Source organism: Phocoena phocoena, chromosome 20 (genome assembly GCF_963924675.1).
Source record: "Phocoena phocoena chromosome 20, mPhoPho1.1, whole genome shotgun sequence".
In the NCBI taxonomy this organism is placed as follows: Eukaryota; Metazoa; Chordata; class Mammalia; order Artiodactyla; family Phocoenidae; genus Phocoena; species Phocoena phocoena.
In genome coordinates, this window is record NC_089238.1 from 1773582 (window position 1) to 1795146 (window position 21565).

General features: G+C 46.4%; 1 protein-coding gene and 1 pseudogene across 1 annotated transcript; one reads left to right on the forward strand and one right to left on the reverse strand.

Moving 5' to 3' along the window:
• Window positions 1-393: 393 nt before the first annotated feature.
• Window positions 394-3632, reverse strand: LOC136140891 (zinc finger protein 547-like; annotated as a pseudogene).
• Window positions 3633-9384: 5752 nt separating this feature from the next.
• LOC136140892 (zinc finger protein 548-like) lies at window positions 9385-15090 on the forward strand. The gene is given in 5 exon segments (XM_065899035.1): window positions 9385-9462; window positions 11996-12119; window positions 13637-13849; window positions 13852-14503; window positions 14505-15090. Coding segments are annotated over 5 exon segments (1653 nt in total).
• The last annotated feature ends 6475 nt before the right edge of the window (window positions 15091-21565 follow it).

Sequence of the window (21565 nt, forward strand, 5' to 3'; positions counted from 1 at the left end):
GGGCTTCCCTGGTGGCGCAGTGGTTAAGAATCCTCCTGCCAATGCAGGGGACACGGGTTCGAGCCCTGGTCCAGGAAGATCCCACATGCCGTGGAGCAACTAAGCCTGTGTGCCACAGCTACTGAGCCTGAGCTCTAGAGCCCACGAGCCACAACTACTGAGCCCATGCGCTGCAACTATTGAAGCCCACGTGCCCTAGAGCCCGTGCTCAACAACGAGAAGACGAGACCGTGCACCACAACAAAGAGTAGCCCCCGTTCCCCACAACTAGAAAAGGCCTGCGTGCATCAAAAAAGACCCAACGCAGCCAAAAATAAATAAATTAAAATAAATTAAAAAAAATTTTTTTCCACATTTGCCGTACTCATGAGGTCTTTGTCCAGTGTGAACTTTCTAATGAATAATGAGTGAGGAGCTGTCCATAAGGAATTTCCCACATTCGCTGCACTTGTAAGGCCTTTCTCCAGTGTGGATTTTCTGGTGCTCAACAACTGTGCCTTTGTGGCTGAAAGCTTTCCCACATGCTCTACACTCAAAAGTCTTTTCACCACTGTGAATTTTCTGGTACTCAACAAGCCTATGTTTGCAGGTGAAGGCTCTCCCGCATTCAGTGCACTCAAAAGGCCTTTCTCCAGTGTGAACTCTCTGGTGTCTAATGAGTGTGGAACAGTTTCTAAAGAATTTTCCACACTCACTACAACCGTAAGTTCTTTCTTCAGTATGGATTTTCTGGTGACCAACGAGTTGGGACGGTCTAAAGAAGGCTGCACTCAAAAGGCTTTGGCCTTGTGTGAATTCTCTGGTGGTCACTGAGGCCAGATATTTCTGTAACGAATACCCCACATTCTGAGTGCTCATAAAGCCCAGGCTCAGTGTGGACTTTCTGATGCTGCTCGTGGTGGGACTTTCTAAGAAAGGCCTTCCCACATTCCCTATGCTCATAAAACTATTCTCCAGTGTGGATCTTCTCTTGGTCAACAAGTGTATGGTTATGGCTGAAGGCTTTCCCACACTGAGTGCACTTGTAAGCACTTTGCCCATTTTGAAAGTCCTCTCTATCTGCAATGTCCCCATGTGGCTTTCCCACACCATGAAGAGGCTGGTGCTGGAGAGGGCCTGTGCTGGCTGGGAAGTCCTTCCCACCTTCCCTGCATGTGAAGGTCCTCTGTGTCATGTGGACAGTACAGTTTTTCACAAATGAAGGCCTCCCCTTGTCCTTTCAGGAAAGTTTCTCTCTAATGTGATGTTTTTGGTGCTGGCAAAGCTTTGCCTCACAAGTGTATAGTCCTTGCCCAGGGTGCGTTCCACCCTGCTCAGCCAGGGACAGAATGTCTTTCAAGAGTGAGCTGCATGTCCCACAGGGCTGGGTGTTCCCGATGGAGGGACCTGGCTCTGGTGTCCTGGCCAGTGACACTTCTATAGAAACACCTTGCTCTGAGGCTGGCTCCTCATCCTGGGCTCCATGCCAACAACCTGCAACCAGAGAAATGCTGGTGAAGCATATTGACACTGGTGGGAGGAGCAGCCCCACCACAAATGTGTGTCACCCACACCTACGAATAAATACATAGGACTGATGATAACAACAGGGGCCAGAGCCAGTGAGAAGGCCTGCTGTGCAGAGCTGCACCTGGGAAGCTCAGATGGTGGGAGAGCCCTGACAGTAGGTAAGGACAAAAGGAAGGGGTACAATGCAGGGAGGAGAAGGGTCCCCAGCTCACTCCTCTGAAAATGGGTTTCCACAAGGCCATGGCTGCTGGTGAGAAGTGAGTACTGGGTAGAAGGCTGTATCCAGAGCCAGAGATGTCTGATTGTGACCCAGTAGTTGGTATCCAAGGACTGTTTAAAGATATGTGCAAATAGAATGGCCATTCATTAAAAACTCTACAAATAACAAATGCTGGAGAGAGTGTGGAGAAAAGGGAACCCTCCTACACTGTTGGTAGGAATGTTAGTTGGTGCTGTCACTGGAAAATACTATGGAGCTTCCTCAGAAAACTAAGAAGAGAAGTACCATATGATCCTGCAATCCCACTCCTGGGCATATATCCAGATAAAGCTCTAATTCAAAAAGCTAAATGCACCCGTATGTCCACAGCAGCACTATTCACAATAGCCAGGACATAGAAGCAACCTAAATGTCCATCGCCAGACAAATGCATAAAGAAGATGTGCTACATATATACAATAGAATACTGCTCAACCATAAAAAAGAACGAAATAATACCATTTGCAGCAACATGGATGCAGCCATAGATTATCATGCTAAGTGAATTAAGTCAGAAAGAGAAAGACAAATACCATATGATTTCACTTATATGTGGAATCCAAAATATGACACAAATGAACATATCTATGAAACAGACTCATGGACATAGAAAACAGACTGGTGGTTGCCAAGGGGAGGGTGTTGGAGGAGGGATGGAGTGAGAGGTTGGGGTTAACAGATGTAAGCTACTATACATAGGATGGATAAACAACAAGGTCCTACTGTATAGTACAGGGGACTATATTCAATATCCTGTGATAAACCATAATGGAAAAGAATATTAAAAAATAAAAGGATGTATATCAATGTATATCTATGTATAACTGAATCACTTTGCTGTACAGTAGAGATTAACACAACATTGTAAATCAATTATACTTCAATTAAAAAAAATATAGGAACTTGTAACTTAGATAAAAAAGATATGTGCAAATGTCACAATAGCTTAAGTGTGGGTCAAATGTTGACAGCACGGCAAAGGAACAAATAGGAAGTGGAGACTACAAAAGTCAGGGAAGCCGAGGACTGGAAGATTAGAAATGACAATAGGAAAGAAAATGTAGAAATGAAGTTTGACCATTGTTCCTGGCATCACCCAGTGGTGGACAAAGGCCTGGCTTCCAGTGTGATTTGAAGCCAGCTTTGACAACACACCCTCTCCCAGCTCCTAAGCTCCAGAGCCACCTCTTGTTGGCACTGATGGAGTAATGTCCATCCTTTCAAGACACTCAGGCCCCTCTCTCTGCCTCATGGTGAGCACTTCTATGGGACCTGTCACAGACCAACCCACGTGAAACACAAGAAAAGGGAGTGGACAGCATGCCCCCAGAGCGAGCCAACACATGACGGCCCCCATTCAAAAATCGCAAGAACTACAGTGGAGGGTCTCACAGAGTCAGTGGTCTCTACAAGTAGTAAGCATGTATTTCTGCCACAGGCAGGCCCCCCAAAACGTCAGCAAGAAGAGGGAAGGCCTCCATGCATCTGAACAGAGTAACTTGACCAGGGCCAGGCAAGGTTTCAGAGCAACATGGGATGGGGCTGCTTGGGGAGAGGCAGTATGGTGCACACAGCCTGGGAATGGCTCCCACACACATACGCTAGGAAACCAAGGAAGGAAGGATTACTCATGGTTTGGTCGGAAATAACAGCCCAGCCCAGGACACTGGGGTGGGGGAAGGGTCATGAGGGCCTTACCTAGTCATGAGAGAAGTGCAAAGTTCTCCAGCATCACATGGTGGTACAGGTGTCTCTGAGCCTCATCAAGGAGCCCCCACTCCTCCTGAGAGAAATGTATGGCCACGTCTGTAAAAACCACAAGTCCCCGCCAAAATGGGGAGGGTTCAATCAATGCACAGCTCATTTCTCCAGGATCTTTACTCTTTCCCCTGACAAGTCCATTCCCTCCTCAACCTCCACCCCCACTTCCCAAATGTGGAAGAGATACAAGGTCCAGTGACACCAGTGCCTCTCTCTCCTTATTTCTACTGATCACTGTGTCCAGAACACATCTTTCCAGAGAAAGCTAGAAACTTGGGGTCACCTCTGACTCGCCCTTCCATCTCATCTCCCAGTCCCACGCTCTCCACATCACTCAATATGGCCAGGTCTGTTCAGAACACAAACAGAAGGCAACCACTTCGCTACCTCCACGGCAGTGACTCTTGTCCAGCGACCACCAACGTCCACCACAGTCACTTCCCCCATGTCACTCTACCTCTACCTTCCCTCTCACACAGCATCTCCTGTGGCTAGACACAGCCAGTTACAACCTGGGTCAAATACCTGGCTCCTCTACTTCAAACCTTCCCTAGCTCCTACTTCCCTCGGATTAGAGGCCCAAAACCTCAGGCTGTAACTGAGACCTGATAACTGTGTGCCCCTACCCTCCACTCACTCCCCCCAACCATAATCCTATCACATGTAACAGACTTGCAGTTCCCTGAATATTCCAGCTCAGTCTCACCTCCAGTCATCTGGACATTCTGGATCCTGTGCCCACAACATCCTTCCACATCTTACTCCATCAGTTGTTGGAAATGGGAACAGCTCCATATAATCTGGGACTGAGTTCAAGACCCTAGGCCTTGGTGAAACCACAGGGACTTCAGACCCAAGGAAGGGAGGATGGGTGAACAATCTCAGGCCACCAGCATTCTTTATATGGGAGTGGCAGAACCATCAGGGTGATAACTGGGGTGGATGAAGGTCTGGCACATCCTCCATTCACCTGTACAGGTCCATAAGCATTTCTGCAAATGCCATGGGAACCTGTGGGAAGAGGGAGGCCATGAGAAATGGGCAACCACGTTAGAATTCTACAGGCTGGGCTAGACTATCACCTCTGGCCTGCCCTGGAGCAAAATGGTCTCAGCCTGATGGTCTATGCTGTTTCTCTGACCTCAGTGTCACTATTATCAGCTGTGTGACTCTTCTTTAATGACTGAACCTCCCTGAGCCTCAATTCCTTTACTGTAAAATAGGGATAACAATGGTTTCTACCTCATAAGGCTGACAGTAGTATTAAACATAAGAGGACACACTACCTATCAGCTGTAACTATACATAAGATTCACAATTTTTCATGTTTTCAGTTCAAATGAAGGGACTGGGTTTTCAAAATGTGGGTTTGCATTGTTTCTGCTTTTTTTAAAAAAGTAGTTTTATTGGAGTATAGTTGCTTTACAGTGTTGTGTTAGTTTCTGATGTACAGCAAAGTGAGTCAGTTATACGTATACATATATCCTCTCTTTTTTAGATTTCCTTCCCATTTAGGTCACACAGAGCATTGAGTAGAGCTCCCTGTGCTATACAGTAAGTTCTCATCAGTTATCTATTTTATACATAGAGTATATATATGTCAATCCCAATCTCCCAACTCAACCCACCCCTCCTGTTTCTGCTTTTTAAGGTTTTCAGAAAATGAGATATATAACATTCCACTAAATTTGCTAACACCTAAAGTATTACCAATACTACAGGTAAATTAAATTTCAAGCAATTTTTTATAAAGTGTTCCTATGTTTAATCTATTGAATGTCTTCATTTCTAACTGCCCCTCTACGTGTACATATTTAGAAGGATACTGGTTAACAGATGTTTTGATCAGTAAGTATGTTTCATACATTTTAAATTTAATGAGTTGTAGGGAGAGTCTGAACAGGCAGGTCGGGTACTTTTCCTTTTTGCAAACAAGACTGTTTCCTGTTTGCAAAGGATCCGCTCAAGTGCACTGCAGGAGTCCCTTGACTATAGTGCTCTCATTACTCTTGCCCTGAGTGGTGGAAGAGGTGTGTCAGAAGTGTGCTTGTCTGGAACCAATCTGCTCCACAAACCTGGCTATTTCTTTGTTCCACAGGGATTCTCCTCTAGGAGAAGAGCTGACCTGCAGGGCTCATTCTACACGACCTTACACCTTCATCTCCATCCAGGCCGGCAATTCATCACATCCAGGTATCCTTTTCTACAGACACAGGCCAGAGTAGCTCCTATGCCAGATATGCTCCTTTATGGAGAGAACATCAGGCATGATGAACCCTCTAATGCCCCAAACTCAAAGTCTCAGCTCTCCGGACACTCACTACAGGGCCCATCAGAAATAACAACCTGAAAAATCTCCCTCCTCGGGCTTCCCTGGTGGCGCAGTGGTTGAGAAACCGCCTGCTAATGCAGGGGACACGGATTCGAGCCCTGGTCTGGGAGGATCCCACATGCCGTGGAGCAACTAGGCCCGTGAGCCACAACTACTGAGCCTGTGCGTCTGAAGCCTGTGATCCGCAACAAGAGAGGCCGCGATAGTGAGAGGCCCGCGCACCACGATGAAGAGTGGCCCCCGCTTGCCACAACTAGAGAAAGCCCTCGCACAGAAACGAAGACCCAACACAGCAAAAATTAATTAATTAATAAACTCCTACCCCCAACATTTTCTTAAAAAAAAAAAAAAATCTCTCTCCTCAATCTGATCCCCAGGCCATGCCCTGGTTCAGTCCACACCCTCCACTCGTTTGACGGCTTCAGTCCAGCCCTCTTCCCCCGCATCCAGACCTTCATGTCCACATACCTATGTGCCGTCTCCACCTTGAGGTATCTTAGGGTCACACATCCACAATTTAACTCATTATCTTCTGAAATCTGCTCCTTGTGGTTGCTTCCTGCCAAAAACGCAAAAACAAAACAAAAACAAAAAAACCCTTGAGATGGTCCTTCACTCCCTACTTCTGCCCACAGCTATACATGGCACATCAGAAAGTCCTGTAGGCTCTATTAATGAAATCTATGCAGAATCTCATCCCATCTCCCACGTCGCGCTACCTTCCTGGGCCAGCCCGCCATAATTTTCCTGGGGTCTATCGCGGTGGTCTCCTCAGCAGTCTCCCTGCCTCCATTCTCATCCCACTCTCCCAATTTTTAACTTCTAATTCTGGATACGGTTCTCCCATCCCCAATTCCTTCACAACGTTCCACGGATTGCACCTGCTCAGGTTGCCGTTTCAGGTGAGGCAACTCCTCCCCCTCTGCCCACGACAAAAGCTACCCCAGGTTTCCCCAATGCTGCCGACTCCGTAGCACCTGCAAGCCATGCACCGTCGGCCCCCAAGGGAACTCTCTCCCTCACCCCAGTCCACAGGCTGAAAGGGGACCCCCTCCCAAGGCCACCCTCTGTTCTGGACTCTGGAGCTGACCGTCAGGGAACTGAGCGGGCGCCCCTCCGTCCATATTTAGGACTCGGAGGCGGCAGTCGGGCCGGGTGGGGGCCCGGGAGACGCAGCACCCACCTGAGCGGGCCTCATCGGCGCAGCCTCGATCACCGGGGTCACCGGTCGGTGGGAAGAACGGAGCCGGAAGAGGCGGCGGGCGGGGCGGGAACGAGGGCACTGTCGTCAACTACGGGCTCGGGGGGGCCTCACAGCCGCCTCTGGGCACCGGGGCCAACGCCTCTCCTCGCCTGTTCCATTCTCTTCGGCCCCGACTCAGGACTCACTGCCCTGAAAAAGGTGAAAAAACACGGAAACCGGACCCTACATGAAGCCTATGGAAGTCCCGCCCCCGAATGCGTGCAGACGAAAACGTTCGTCTGCTGAGCCTTCATTAGCTCGGTGACCGGCGGCGGCGGCGGTAACTGGGCCAATGAAAGCTTAGAGGAGGGACGGATGGTTGCGTGCGCATCATCTGGGGCGGGACTTCCGGAGGTCCTTCCTGTCTTTGGGGGGGGTCTCTCTGGACGTTTAGGAGTTCCGGGCTTAAATGCCGCTTGGTGGGCATGGAGGTGACCGAGCGAAAACGCAGGCGGAGAGGCTTAGGGATGAGCCCAGCTCAGGTGGGTGATCTGTCTCCCAGGGCCCCACCCGGTGGTGCGCCCGTTCAATTCCCTGCCGGTCAGCCCCAGCGCCCAGAACAGAAGGCGGCCTTGGGAGGGGTCCCCTTTCAGCCCGTAGACTGGGGTGAGGGAGAGAGTTCCCCGGGGGGCCCCCGGTGCACGGCTTGCAGGTGCTACGGAGTCGGCAGCATTGGGGAAACCTGGAGTCTCTTGTGTCGTCGACAGAGGGGGAGGAGTTGTCTCACCTGAAACGGCAACCTGAGCAGGTGGAATCCATGGAAGGTTGTGAAGGGAATGGGGATGGGAGAACCGTATCCAGAGTTAGAAGTTAAAAATTGGGAGAATAGGATGCGAATGGAGGCAGGGAGACTGCTGAGGAGACCACCGCGATAGACCCCAGGAGAATTATGGCAGGGGCTGGGCCAGGAAGGTAGTGCGACATTGAGAGATGGGATGAGATTCTGGAGAAATCTCAAACTTGGAGGAAACGGGATTTCCTGCTGCATAAAATACGGTTGTAAGCAAAAGTAGGGAATGAAGTACCATCCAAATTTTTTTGCCTGAACATCTGATAGTGGGGAGATGAGGAAGTCAGCGCGAGGAGCAGGTTCAGGGGGAAGATCATGAGTTGTATTTGGACATGTTGATCCTGACATGTATCAAGTTGGAGATGTCACCAAATGGAGATACCATATGTGGAGGTGAATATAAAGTCTGGAAGCAGAGGAAGGGGACAGGGTTGGAAATATCAAAGGCATGGAGGGTGTGGATTGGACCAGGGCATGGCCTGGGGATCAGATTGAGGAGGGAGTCTTAAGAGTGTTACTTGAGATGGGCCCTGTGGTGAGGGAGGGGAGGGCTGAGAGTTGGAGGGCAGGGCATGAGGGCTGGTGCTGGCATCCCTGATGCTCCCTCCAGAAAAGAGCAGACCTGACATAGGAGGGATTCTGGGATATGTCTGTAGAAAGGGAGGCCTGGATGGAGTACGGAGCTTTCCTTCTGTAGAGCCTGCAGTGTGTGCTGGTGCGGATTCTCCACTTGCAGGCTCTGCCAACCCTCAGGGCCACTCAGCCAGGCTAGTGCAGCCAGTGGGTCCCAGACAAGGGCACTGCCAACTCACCTCCACCTCTCAAGGCAAGAGGGATGATCCACTGCTTCGGTCAAGGGTCCCCAACAAGCTCTGTTTTGAGGATTATTTAGTGATAGGCCTGGTACTGAATGGACTAATAGCTGACTTGCCTGCCCAGCCCCTCCCCATGACTCATTAACTTAAGAATGTATGAAAACTAATTTAAGCACTAATTAATCAACATTCCTCTAAATACATACAGGCAATTAGAAATGAGCCTGTTCACTCAGTTAAATTTATGTAAACACTTTTTAAATGGCTTGGCATTGATTTACCTCTAGGTATTTGCTTACAATGCAAAGTTCTATATATGACATCCTCTGAAATCTTAAAAAGCAATAAAAATGAAGACCCTAAGTTTCAAAACTCTGCTGCTTCACTTGCACTGAAAATATGTACAAAACTATTGATCCTATGTACAATCATAGCTGATACATGGTATGTCCTCCTTACATTAGATCCCTATGAGTTTGGAAGCATTCTTATCTTCATAAGCATTTTCTTTTCCCTGAGGCTCAGGGAGGCTTAGTCCTTCTCCAGTGTCACTCAGCTAGTAAGAGGCAGTACTGTTTTCTGAAGAACTGACCACAGACTGTCAGGCTGAGATCCCGTTATACCAGGGCAGGGCAAGGCTGGGGTGGTGGTCCAGCTCAGCTGTAGGATCCTACAATGCTACCCATTTCTCAAGGCTTCTTTCTTCCTCAGGGTCCCACGGCAGTGGCAGAAATGGTTATGGACCCTGTACAGGTGAGTGGAGGGGTCCTACCTTTCATCCATCCCAATTATCACCCTGATGTTTTTTTCACTCTGATATATATGCCCTCAGGGAATGGTAGCTCCCAAGACTTCTATCCATTCTCCCTCTCTCGCATCTATAGATCATGTACTTTCACCAGGCCCAGGATCCTATATTTAGTACCAGGTTACATGGAACAGTTCCATTTCTGACAACTGATGGGGTAAGGTGTGGCAGAGAGTCCTGACTACAGGATGCAGAATATTCAGACAGTTGCAGGTGAGACTTAGCTGGGACGGTCAGGGAACTGCATGTCTCTGTTATATCTAGTGGAAATAGGGAGCTGAGTGAGGATTACACAGGTATGAGGCCTTGAATGATAGCCTGGGGTCCTGAGCCTCTACTGAGGAAGGTGGGTGGTAGGGAAAGTTTGAATCAGAGGAGAAAGGTGCTATGACCTAGCCTAACAGGCTTCCTCTGGCTGCAAACTGGAAGAAAGATGGGGCTGGGGGTACGGATGAGTGAAGGCAGGAATATTTGGAGGGGGGATTTCCTGCAGCAATCCAGATGAGTGTTGGTGGTGTTACACAAGAATGCTAGTTGTTGAGATGGAGGATCGGTTGGTTTCTGGATGCATTTTGAACTAGAGCTGCCCATGTTTTATGTAATGGAGAGTGAGGGACTCAAGAAAGTGGGCCGATAGGAAGAATTGGGGATGACTTCAGGTTTCTGGACTTGTTAGGAAGGATGGATGCCTCATCAACTAAAATGGGCAAAGTCAGCTTTAGGAGGAATTTGCAGGTGGAATAAGGAGAGTCCATTTTTGTCCACGTCACAAATGTTGCAGAGACACCCAAGGGGAGGTGTTGAGTGGGCACTTTTACACAGAGGGCTGGAGTTCAGAGGACGGATTCAGGATGGAGACAGCCACAACAGAGTGGCTGTGTGGACTACGATGAAGCCGAAGGTAAGATTTAGGCGGCATCATTTCTAGTTTATGGTGGTGATGCCATTAGAGGACAAGGAGTGAGAGTGAAGGGCCTCAGGACTAAGTCTGTGGGTTGGGTACCTGGCTGGTGGTGATGCGCATCACGAAGACAGATGAGGGAGCAGAGTGTCCTTGTCTGTGCATGACAGCGGGATGTAGGCGTGAGAGTCTTCTGAGGCCAGAGCGGACATGAGATGGATGTTGAGGGAGGAAATGGGATCAGCTAGGAGAGTCGCTAGACTTAGGGTGCAGTGACAGTGTGGGTGGGGAGGTCGGTGTACCTGGGCTTCATGTGAGGAGAGAACGTGCTGACTGCTTATGGGACAGTCTGTGCAACACGGAAGAAGGAGAGGGCTAAGGGGACATGAGGTCTCACATAAAAAGGGTGGCTGGGGAGGAAGGAAAAAACAGGGCCAGGTGGTGAGACCTTCTAAGAAGGGCTTGGGGCAGGCCCTGGCCCCAGGGGACTTTGGTGTTCAGGGGCAGGACTGGGCTGAGATGAATGCTGGATGCATTTCCATTCACTGCCTGGATTCCATGTGCAGAGTACCCTGTAAGGAGGTGAAGGAAGTGCCTATGGTGTGGGCTGGGGCTGTCTGTGGAACTGTCACTGTGGAAGGGTCAGAGTCACGAGGAAGGTGCAGTCCAACGAGTGAGATGCAGGTAAGGAGGAGTGTGAATGGTTGGCCCTGGGCCCTGGCACTGGGTGCCTGAGGACAGGGACGAGTCTGAATGTGTCTGAGGGTCAACACCTGGGGAACCCCAGGGAAACTGTGTGGCAGGAGAGGGGTAGGGCCCTACATGCAGTTCCATACCTTAGATGGTGGACTCCACTTAGATGGTGGATCCCCTCCCCCATGTGTTTTATGCTGTGTGCCGGACACAGTGATCAATGGTAATAAGGAGAGAGCAGGCACTGGTGCCACTGGTGGGACGTGTGGGAGGAGGGATGGATGAGCAGGAATGGATGTGTAGGGGGAGGGCTGAAGGTCCTGGAAAAGGAAAGGGAAGTGCATCAGTGATTGCACCCACAGGATTTTAACTAGTGGAGACGAATGAGTCATGATACAGAGAGGCCAATGACATTAAAAGACAGTTTTATTACTTATATTTCCCAAGAGAAGGAGGTATACTATGTAACAGGGCTACCTCTAGAAGCACCAGATTCGGTCAGGAGGCATGAGCACAAGCTAAGGGACACCAAAGGTCAGCGCCTTTATTAGACTTTTGAGGGAAATGCAGGGAGGATTGGATGAAAAGTTTATGGGTGACTAGTTTGTATAATTCTGTGTACCTGGGGTATGGGAACTGTCCCTAACTGTCTGTTACCTGGCCCTGGGCTGCTTTAGGGCAGGGGAAATACTGACCTGGTTCGTGAGAGTTAGTTAAGGAGTTGGTTGAGAGTATGGGCTCTGGATTGCAAGGGAGATGTAAACAAATTTGGCCATTAGTTTAGCCCTGTAATTAATGGATGGCAAATAGATAAATACAGAATCCACAAAAATATAGTTAAAACAAGAAGCTGTCCATGAACCAAACTCTTCCAATTTTGGCAGGACCGTATGGTCTTTGAGGATGTGGCTGTGTATTTCTCCCAGGAGTGGGGCCTCCTTGATGAAGCTCAGAGACACTTGTACCATGCTGTGATGACGGAGAACTTTGCACTTGTGACCTCCCTAGGTAAGGTCCACACGCTCAGCCAGTGCCCTGAGCTGTGCTCTGTGCTTTCCCTTTTCCCAGGGGGCAGCTCTGTACTCCCCACACTGAGACCACTGGTACTGCTTCCTTTCCTGGTTTCCTGGCATATGTGTTGTTGGTGCCGGGGCTGGACTGTGTGTACAGTGTCATTTTTCTTCACAGGGAGCCCCATCCCTAATACTCCGAGTCCTTCCAAGATAGGGCTCAGGAGTCAGAAATCTAGATTTTGTCTGAGACCCCTTCAGACTTGGCCTGTTCTTGGTTGGGTCCTCAGTCTAGATGCTTGGGACTCTTGTTGTGCCAGGCTTAACCCATTCCTCTTGCTGACATTTCTTAGGGCCTCCTGTGCCAAGAATTTTAGCATCAACCTAGTTACTAATTTGGGGAACCACTGATTGTCACTAGTCTCCCCTGTGAAGTTCTTATAATTTTAGAATGCTGGAAGCCCTGCGTTGGATCTCTATCTACGTGTGCTGGCCCCTTCTTTTTCTGTCTTTCATGTAGGACTAGCCTCTTTCAGGTGCTATATCAATCCTCACCTGGAACAATGGGGAGGACTCGGGGTATCTGCTAGTGTGGCCATTACTACATCAATGGCAGGAGACACTCAGAAGTACTTGGGCTTGGTGTGAGGTCCTGGGAAAGGTCACATGTCAGAGCTGGGAACCTGTCCTGTGTTCACCATTGATTGATGTTTGGACCAGTGCCACGCCTCATTTCTTACTTTTCATTTTTATTTCTTCTGTCACACTCCAGCCACACTTTTGTGACTCACATGTGACTTGTCACATGTTCTGTTTCATTGCTCCCTTTGCAGTGTTCAACATTTGACCTATATGTAAGATGTTGTGAGGTCTGCATGTATCCTTAAATAGTCCTTGAACTTTAGTATTACTTTTGTATCAAGTATTTCTAGGTCTGGGTACAACCTTTGACACAGTGCTCACCTGTCACCAGTAGCCATGGCCATGTTGACTCGGAGGCCTGTCTCTCCTCCCTGCTCTGGTCTGAATGTTTGTGTCCCCACCATGTTCCGTATGTTGAAAACGTCATGTCTAAGGTGACAGTATTAGGAGATTGGGCCTTTGGGGTGATTAGGTCATGCGGGAAGAGCCCTCATGAATGAGATTTGTGCCCTTATAAAAGGGACCCCACAGAGCTTCCTAGCTCCTTCCACCACGTGAGGACACTATGAGAAGTCTGTGACGCAGGAGAGTGCAGACTGATCTATGGGTTCCAGTCTCCAGAAGTGTGAGAAGTAAATTTCTGTTCTTTATAAGCCAGCCAGTCTGTGGTATTTTGTCATAGCAAAATAGGACTGAGACAGTAACTTTTCCTTCAGTCCTTACCTATTGTCAGGGCTCTCTCATGGGAGCTACGCAGGTCCATCTCTGCACAGAAGACCTTCCTCTCTGGCTCTAGCCTTCGGTGTGTCATTTCTGATGGGGCTGCCCCTCCTACCAAAATCATGAACTTCAACAGCATTTCTCTGCTTACAGGTTGTTGGCATGGAGTCCAGGATGAGGAGACACCTTCTGAGCAAGATGTTTCTGTAGGAGTGTCACTGGTCAGGACTCCAAAGCCAGATCCATCCTCCAGGAAGGCCCAGCCCTGTGAGATATATGGCCCACTCTTGAAAGACTTTTTGCAGCTGCTTGAGCATGACAGAATGTTCTCCGATCCCAGACTATACTTTGGTGGGGCAAACCTTTTCCACACCAGAAGGAGCAGATTAGAGACAACCTTTCCAGAAGGGGTGAGAGGCAGCCTTCATTTCTGACCAACAGCAGCATTCACATGGCAGAGAGGACCTTGACATGCAACAGAGACAGAAAGGACTTCTCAGGCAGTGCAGGCCTTCTGCAGCAGCCGGCCCCTCACAGTGTGGGGAAGCCACACAGGGACACTGAGTGCAGGGAGGCCTTTGGTAGTGGACAGAGTGATTACAGGTGTACTCAGTGTGGGAGAGCCTTCAGCCGAGAAAAGATGCTTGTTGAGCACCAGAAAATCCACACTGGAGTAAGGCTTTATGAGTGCAGCAAATGCGGGGAATTCTTCAAGTACAACGCTAACTTCATAAAACATCAGAGAATTCACAATGGAGAAAGCCCTTATGAGTGCAGAGAATGTGGAAAATTCTTTAGGTATAACTACAGACTGGTAAGACATGAGAGAATTCACACCGGAGAAAGGCCATATGAGTGCAGTGAATGTGGGAAATCTTTCATGTACAGCTCCACATTCATTAGACATCAGAGAGGTCACATTGTAGGAAGGCCTTATAAGTGCAGTGAATGTGGGAAATTCTTTCAGTATAACTCCACACTCATTAAACATCAGAGAGTTCACACTGGAGAAAGGCTTTATTTATAAGTGCAGTGAATGTGGAAAATTCTTTAGGTACAACTCTGCATTCATTAAACATCAGAGAGTCTACAGTGGAGAAAGGCCTTATGGGTGCAGTGAATGTGGGAAATTCTTTAGGTACACCTCCACACTCACTAGACATCAAAGAATTCATACTGTAGAAAGGCCTTATGAGTGCAGTGAATGTGGGGAATTCTTTAACTACAAGTCCAAGCTTATTAAACATTGGCAAAATCACACTGGAGAAAGGTCTTACGAGTGCAGTGAATGTGGGAAAGGCTTCAGGTACCACTGTAGACTCATTAGACATAAGAGAGTTCACAGTGGAGAGAGGCCTTATGAGTGCAGCAAATATGGGAAAGCCTTTAGCCATAAGAATGTACTTCTTCAGCATCAGAAAACCCATACTGGAGAAAGGCCTTATGAGTGCAGAAAATGTCAGAAGGCCTTCATTAGGAAGTCCTACCTCATACATCACCAGAAAATCCACAGTGAAAACGATATGAGTGCCCTTAATGTGGCAAACTCTTTAGATACAACTCCAACCTCATTCAGCAGAGAATTCACAGTGGTTAAAAACTTATGAGTTCAGAGAATATGGTAAATTCTTTAGGTACTACTCCAAACTCCTTACACTGGAGGAGCACCTTATGAGTTGATGTTGGAATGGGCCTTATGAGTACAGAAAATATGGGAAATTGGTACAGCTCCCCACTCATTAGACATCAAGAGTTCACATTGGAGGAAGGCCTTCTGAGTGCAGTGAATGTGGATAAGTCTTTAGGTGAAACGTCAGGCCCATTGCACATCACAGATTTCACAATGCAGAAAGACCTTGCAAGTACAGTGAATATGGGCATACGTTCAGCCAAAATTTCTACCTCATTCAGCACCAAAAATTTCACAACAGGGAGAGTGTTGCAAATGGGAAAAGACTTCAGCAAAATATCTGCTGTAATCTATCCTTAATAGTATCCTAATACAGTATTTTTTTTTTTTACATTTTACATTTTTGATTGTGGCAAAATACATGTAACAAAGTTTACCCTCTACGTTTCTGTTTTTGTTTTGTTTTTTGCGGTACACAGGCCTCTCACTGTTGTGGCCTCTCCCGTTGCGGAGCACAGGCTCTGGACGTGCAGGCTCAGCGGCCATGGCTCACGGGCCGAGCCGCTCCGCAGCATGTGGGATCTTCCCGGACCAGGGCATGAACCCGTGTCCCCTGCATCAGCAGGCGGACTCTCAACCACTGCACCACCAGGGAAGCCCTACCCTCTACCTTTTAAATTGTACAGTTTAGTGTGTTTAAAAATTCAAGTATTTGTGCAACTAATCTCCAGAATTCTTTTCATCTTGCAAAAATGAAACTCTATACCCATTAAACAACATCTCTTCCTATGCCCTCTCTATTGGACCTGTCTCTATGAATTTGATTACTCTGGATACTTTATATAAGTGTAATCATACATTTTTCACCTCTTTGTAACTGGCTTATTTAGCTTAGCATAACTTCCCCATGTTGAAGCATTTGTCAGCACTTCCTTCTGTTTTGAGAAGGAATCAGAATTGACCCACCCAAGACATGGGGAAGGGTGCTGATGGAGTCCATACTACCTTACCAGATATGATTTTTGTAGAGGAAGAGATTTAGATTTTATTAACCCCTTTATTGTGGTACTGACATACAATAAACGGCATTTATTAAAAATGTAAGATGTATTTTCACATGTGTGCATAATGGGACCATCACCAAAGTCATGATAATGAACATGTCTGTCGTAGAGTTTACGTTGGCCCCTTTGTATTCTCTCTGTCAGCCCTAGCCAACCTGCCATCTCTAGGGAGACATTATAGTTTTTTTTCTTTTTTCTTTTTTTTTTTTGGCTGTGCCACACATCTTGCAGGATCTTGTTCCCTGACCAGGGATTGAACCCGGGCCCTTAGCAGGGAAAGTGTGGAGTCCTAACCCCTGGACCTCCAGGGAATTCCCAATATAGTTTTTGTTTTCTAGAATTTTATATAAATGGAATCCTATAGTTACTCTTGTATGGCTGCTTTCACTAAGTGTATAAATATATATTTAGTGTTATCCCTTTTGTGTGCACAAAAGCATGGCATCATATAAGAATAAACAAGCCTCTGATATGTAGTAAAGCTGTGTGTTCTGACAGGCACTTTGAGAAAAAGTTGTTTAAAGTGGGAAAGTGAAGTTTAAGTAAATTTAAATTCAATTTCATAGGAAATTAATATCTTTAAAAATTTTGAACCATGTGCCTCGTAAACAAGCTTCCACTGACACATCTTTCTAGATTTTTCTTATTTTTCTTTTTTCTTGTAGTGTCTTTCAGCTATGTCTTTGTGTCATAAAAGTTCTTAGTGCATTTTTAAATCATTAATCATTTTGTTGTGGTAAAATACACATAAAATTTATCTACCATCTTTAAATGTTCAGTGATGTATCTTGGCAGGAGATGGCATGTGATATTTTGCTGTCCTTTAGAGCTAGGCTTCAGATTTTGAAAGAAATCTTAGAGAGTAATAAATATCATTTCAATAATAGTGTTGTTTGCTAGGTTGGAACGCGATCACTGATTATCAAGGCAGGAAAGTTACCTGTCTCCAATTCTTCCTCATGCCCTATCTGGGATCTTTTCTTTCATATTCAATATCATGAAACAGCCTCTAAAATTTCAGTCTATTTGACAGTCAACAAGACAGCTGACAACTATGTGTGGACATAGAGTGTCATGATATAGTGTGTCTGTTTCGGTGTGTAGATTTGGGAACTTGCTGTAGTTCATAGAGTCTGAAATTACAGGTCCCTAATCTTTGTGGGCTTTTCCATCACTGCTCTCCAAATCTGGGTGCGATTTAAGAGTAAGCAAGGCCTGTCCCATGGTTGGAGCAGGGAACTCCTTTTCCCAGTGTCCCTGAGGGTGCCTCTTGGCTTTTAATAGGCCAGGTAGGAAGTAACTCATTCTGTGAGAGATGGTAGGTGGTGTTAGCAGCGGAAACTACATTACCCAGAAGTCTCTCCGGTGCGCGGTCGCCGCTGCACAGCCTTGTGGGTAGAGTAGTTTCCACTACGGGTGTTACCTGTGCTTTCTCAATGTTGGTAGTTCCAGATTGTGGCTAAAGGCCGAGCGAGGGCGTGAAGGGCTCTGGGAAATGCGGTTCTTAGGCTGTAAACCCGGCAGGGCTTCTCTGCCTCTTTAAGGCGTTTTACCCAGATTTCCTTGGAGTGTAGTCTACGGCAAGTCACAGAAATGTTTAGAGACATATTATTTCAGACTGCATGAATCGCAGCAAATTTCCAAAGACTGCACATAGAAAGGGATCCACCATACCATTATGTTACTTGTCGTCCTTTCATAGCTGTCGGCTATCTTGCTGCTTGTCAAAAACACGTACACTCCCGCTTTTCATGAGTTTCAGTAGCTTCGCTCAAGCGCAATATAAAAAGCCCCCAGACAGGGCTTAGGATGGTGAACTTGGAGAAGGGATGTCTGGAGGCACCAGAAAGGGTAACGATGTGCACCTGATTCCCACAGAAAACATCCTTCCTGCCTGAATAGTCAGTGATGGTGTTTCAACAACATTGCTATTTAAGATAATATTACTTCATGTCTGAGATATACACCATTTTGGGACTTCCCTGGCAGTCCAGTCGTTAAGATTCCGTGCTCCCAATGCAGGGGGCATGGGTTCGATCGCTGGTTGGGGAACTAAGATCTTGCATGCTGCACAGCAGGGCCTAAATAAATTAATTAATTAACTCTGAGGTTACTCCATTTCTTTTAAGAAATGTGAAACCTCTCTAAAAGAACAGGGACTTATCACATGCCATCTTCTGCCAGGACAGAATATGTCTCTCCTTAGAATTTGACCACGTGTGCAAAGGGGCCATCTTATGCCTGACATAAAGGTTTGGGATTCTGTGATCTCATATCCTTGCTGGAAAATGGTTTGACATTTCAACTGTAATTGCAGCAACAGTATACACAGGGAGTTGAGATAATCTCTGGGAAAACAGTTGTTAAATGGATATTACTAAATGTTATTAATAATAATTTTATAGGTTTTCAAGGAAAGTGGCAGAAATGGTTCTAGAGAAATTTATCTGTGAGAGTGGAGGAACAAAAGGTAAGAAATCAATGAAGTCTGAAAAAGAGTCACTGAGTCTGAGAAGCTGAGACTTCAAGGCTTGCTGAAACCTTAGCCACACTCAGAGTTTGGTTCCAAAATGTGATTATTTTTTTAAATACTTGAAAACATGATGCATTAACAGCTTAGAGGGAGAGGTAAAGACAATATTTAAAAAGAGTTGCCAGAGAGGTTAAAATGAATAAAGAAGTTGTGCTGTTGTGTATTTACTGATCTACAACTGTTCAATGAGCACTAACAAGGATTCAGGTCCAAGAGTAGGTGCATGACAGACATCAGGAATAGGACTGCCAGCTGTTCTGCATATAGAGCACACATCCTGTATCCTGTATTGATACTGTCAGAATGCCCTAAATATCCTGTATTTAGCTTTTTACAATATATTACAAAAACTCAGCAGTTAGAGCTATTTTTCTCTCACTGTAATTGGCAGTTAAATCACTTAGTGGTAACATTAGCTCATAAACATAGCCCCAGAAATAACCTTCTGGACAATGCCTTCTGGTCTCTCCTTAGGGCCTGGCTAAGGAAGAACAAAAGAGGGGACTAATAGTTAAAGTGTTTATTTTTCATAACAGGAAGGCAAAGACTGTTCTTTAGCCCAATTCCAAAATCTTGAACGAGAAAACATGGTTTTTTAGAGATAACTTCAGATAACCTGTGAAAGCCAGCCAGTCAGCAACAGCCTCACCCCAGTAAACTGAAGCTTCTGAAAATTCGCAAATAATTGATAGTCCCAACCTTCTAGAATTCAGCCTATCAGTGTTCAGGTCCCAGTCCTGAAAGACAGCCAATTAGTGACAGCCCCAGCCCCTAGGTAACAACCAATCAGTAAGTGCCTCACTATAGCAACCTTGTTTCTGAAAGTCCTAGTCAACAGTAGTGAGCAAAGTAACACACATGGAAGTCCATCAATCATTAAACATGCCCATTTCTGAAAGTCTGCCAATTCCTGAATGCCAGACTTCCCAAAACGCTCCTATGAGAACGCTCTGGCTTTTTTTGAGGTGACTGCCTGACAATTAGAGCAGGCAGGCAAACAGAATGTTTCCCCTCCTTTTTTTTTTTTTTTTTTTGTATCAGATACCAAGTTCAATTCACTGTTAGTTCACAAGTTTGAAAACCTTTCAACGGTTCAACCTGTTAGCAGTTATGAGTTTGGACTTGTAATAGACAAATTGACACACACGTGAGATTTCAAAGGCAATGTTTTCTATTCTTGCTGAATTGCTATTATCTATTTTTTGTATATACTGAATATAAAAATGCAAAATGCAAATATAAATTTTGTGATGGGGCTTCCCTGGTGGCACAGTGGTTGAGAGTCCGCCTGCCGATGCAGAGGACACGGGTTCGTGCCCCAGTCCGGAAAGATCCCACATGCCGCGGAGCAGCTGGGCCCGTGAGCCATGGCCACTGGGCCTGCGCGTCCGGAGCCTGTGCTCCGCAGCGGGAGAGGCCACAACAGGGAGAGGCCCGCGTACCGCAAAAAAAAAAAAGAAAAAAAAATTTTGTGAATTTTCTTAAGAGTAGTTATTTATTAAATGTGGTAAAAGTCCTCTTTGAGGTCTCTGAATGATATACAATTGTTCATTCAATATTGAAAATGATGGACAGATGTAAATCAACATTACTAAAGTTAAGCATGAGAGTTATATGATTTCCTCAACTAGTATTAAAGCAAGTGAAAAAGTAATTGTTACGAGAAATTCAGATTAAGAAGGGAAAATAGTAACAGGAGAAGTTGTAAGGAGCTTCCACACTGTATATAATCAGTCCTCCAGCTCACACTACTGTTGAGCCTGTGTCTCACTAATCAACGTTCAATGGACAAAAGGAACAAGATAAAATTGGATGTATCCACTGTAGAAGCTATGTTACAACCTATTATGTTTACTGTGGAAGTCCCACTGAAATATGGTTTATGCTGTCACCGCAGACCCTAGCCTTCCACCAGATGCAGTACCCACAGATGTCCATGTGCCTTGCTGCTCAAGGGCAACTTGAGTATATGACGACGTGGTAAATCAGCAGTAGGTCTAAACTCTGCTCTGTGTTGATTTTCTTGGCTTTTCGTTCTCAGTTTGACACGTGGACTTTGTTGATAGTTCCCTGTTGAGATACTTGGGTGACTCAGGCTATTCCTTTTCATACCTTTTTTGATGTCCTTTGAGTTACTGGTTGTTTTTGTTTTTCCTGTGCTGTCTAAAAATGTAGTTTCTCATGAGAATATGAATCACAGGGTAGAACACAGGCACTGCCCTATAAGCCTGTTGTTCAGGCCAGCCTCACAGACCAGTGGGTTTGCAGTTCTCATAGTACTGGAGGCTACATGGACAAACTTTCTTGCAGGTTACCAATAAACCAAATGAGGTCTCCTTCCATCTTAAAACTGTTGTATTGAGAGCTGGGCTATAAGCTAGAGAGCGCATTCTCTCTGGTATCCGCATGCCAGGGGAACACAGTGGGTCTGTGTGGTGAGGAGCCAACCATCAGGTTAGGGACTTGAGGTCCACAAGCATTCCATACCTACTGATCACTGCCTGCCCCCTGGGGTGGTCTAAGTTTAAATCTTCATATTCTTGTTACAATCCTAATTCTTGTGCCTGTGTTTCTTTTTCTTTCTTTCTTTCTTTGTTTGGCTGCGCCAGGTCTTACTTGCAGCATGCATGATCTTTTTAGTTGCGGCATGCAAACTCTTAGTTGCAGCACCAGGATCAAAACCGGGCCCCCTGCATTGGAAGCGTGGAGTCTTTTTTTAAAATAAATTTATTTATTTATTTATTTTTGGCTGTGTTGGGTCTTCGTTGTTGCACGTGGGTTTCCTCTAGTTGCAGCGAGCGGGGGCTACTCTTTGTTGCAGTGCACGGTCTTCTCATTGTGGTGGCTTCTCTTGT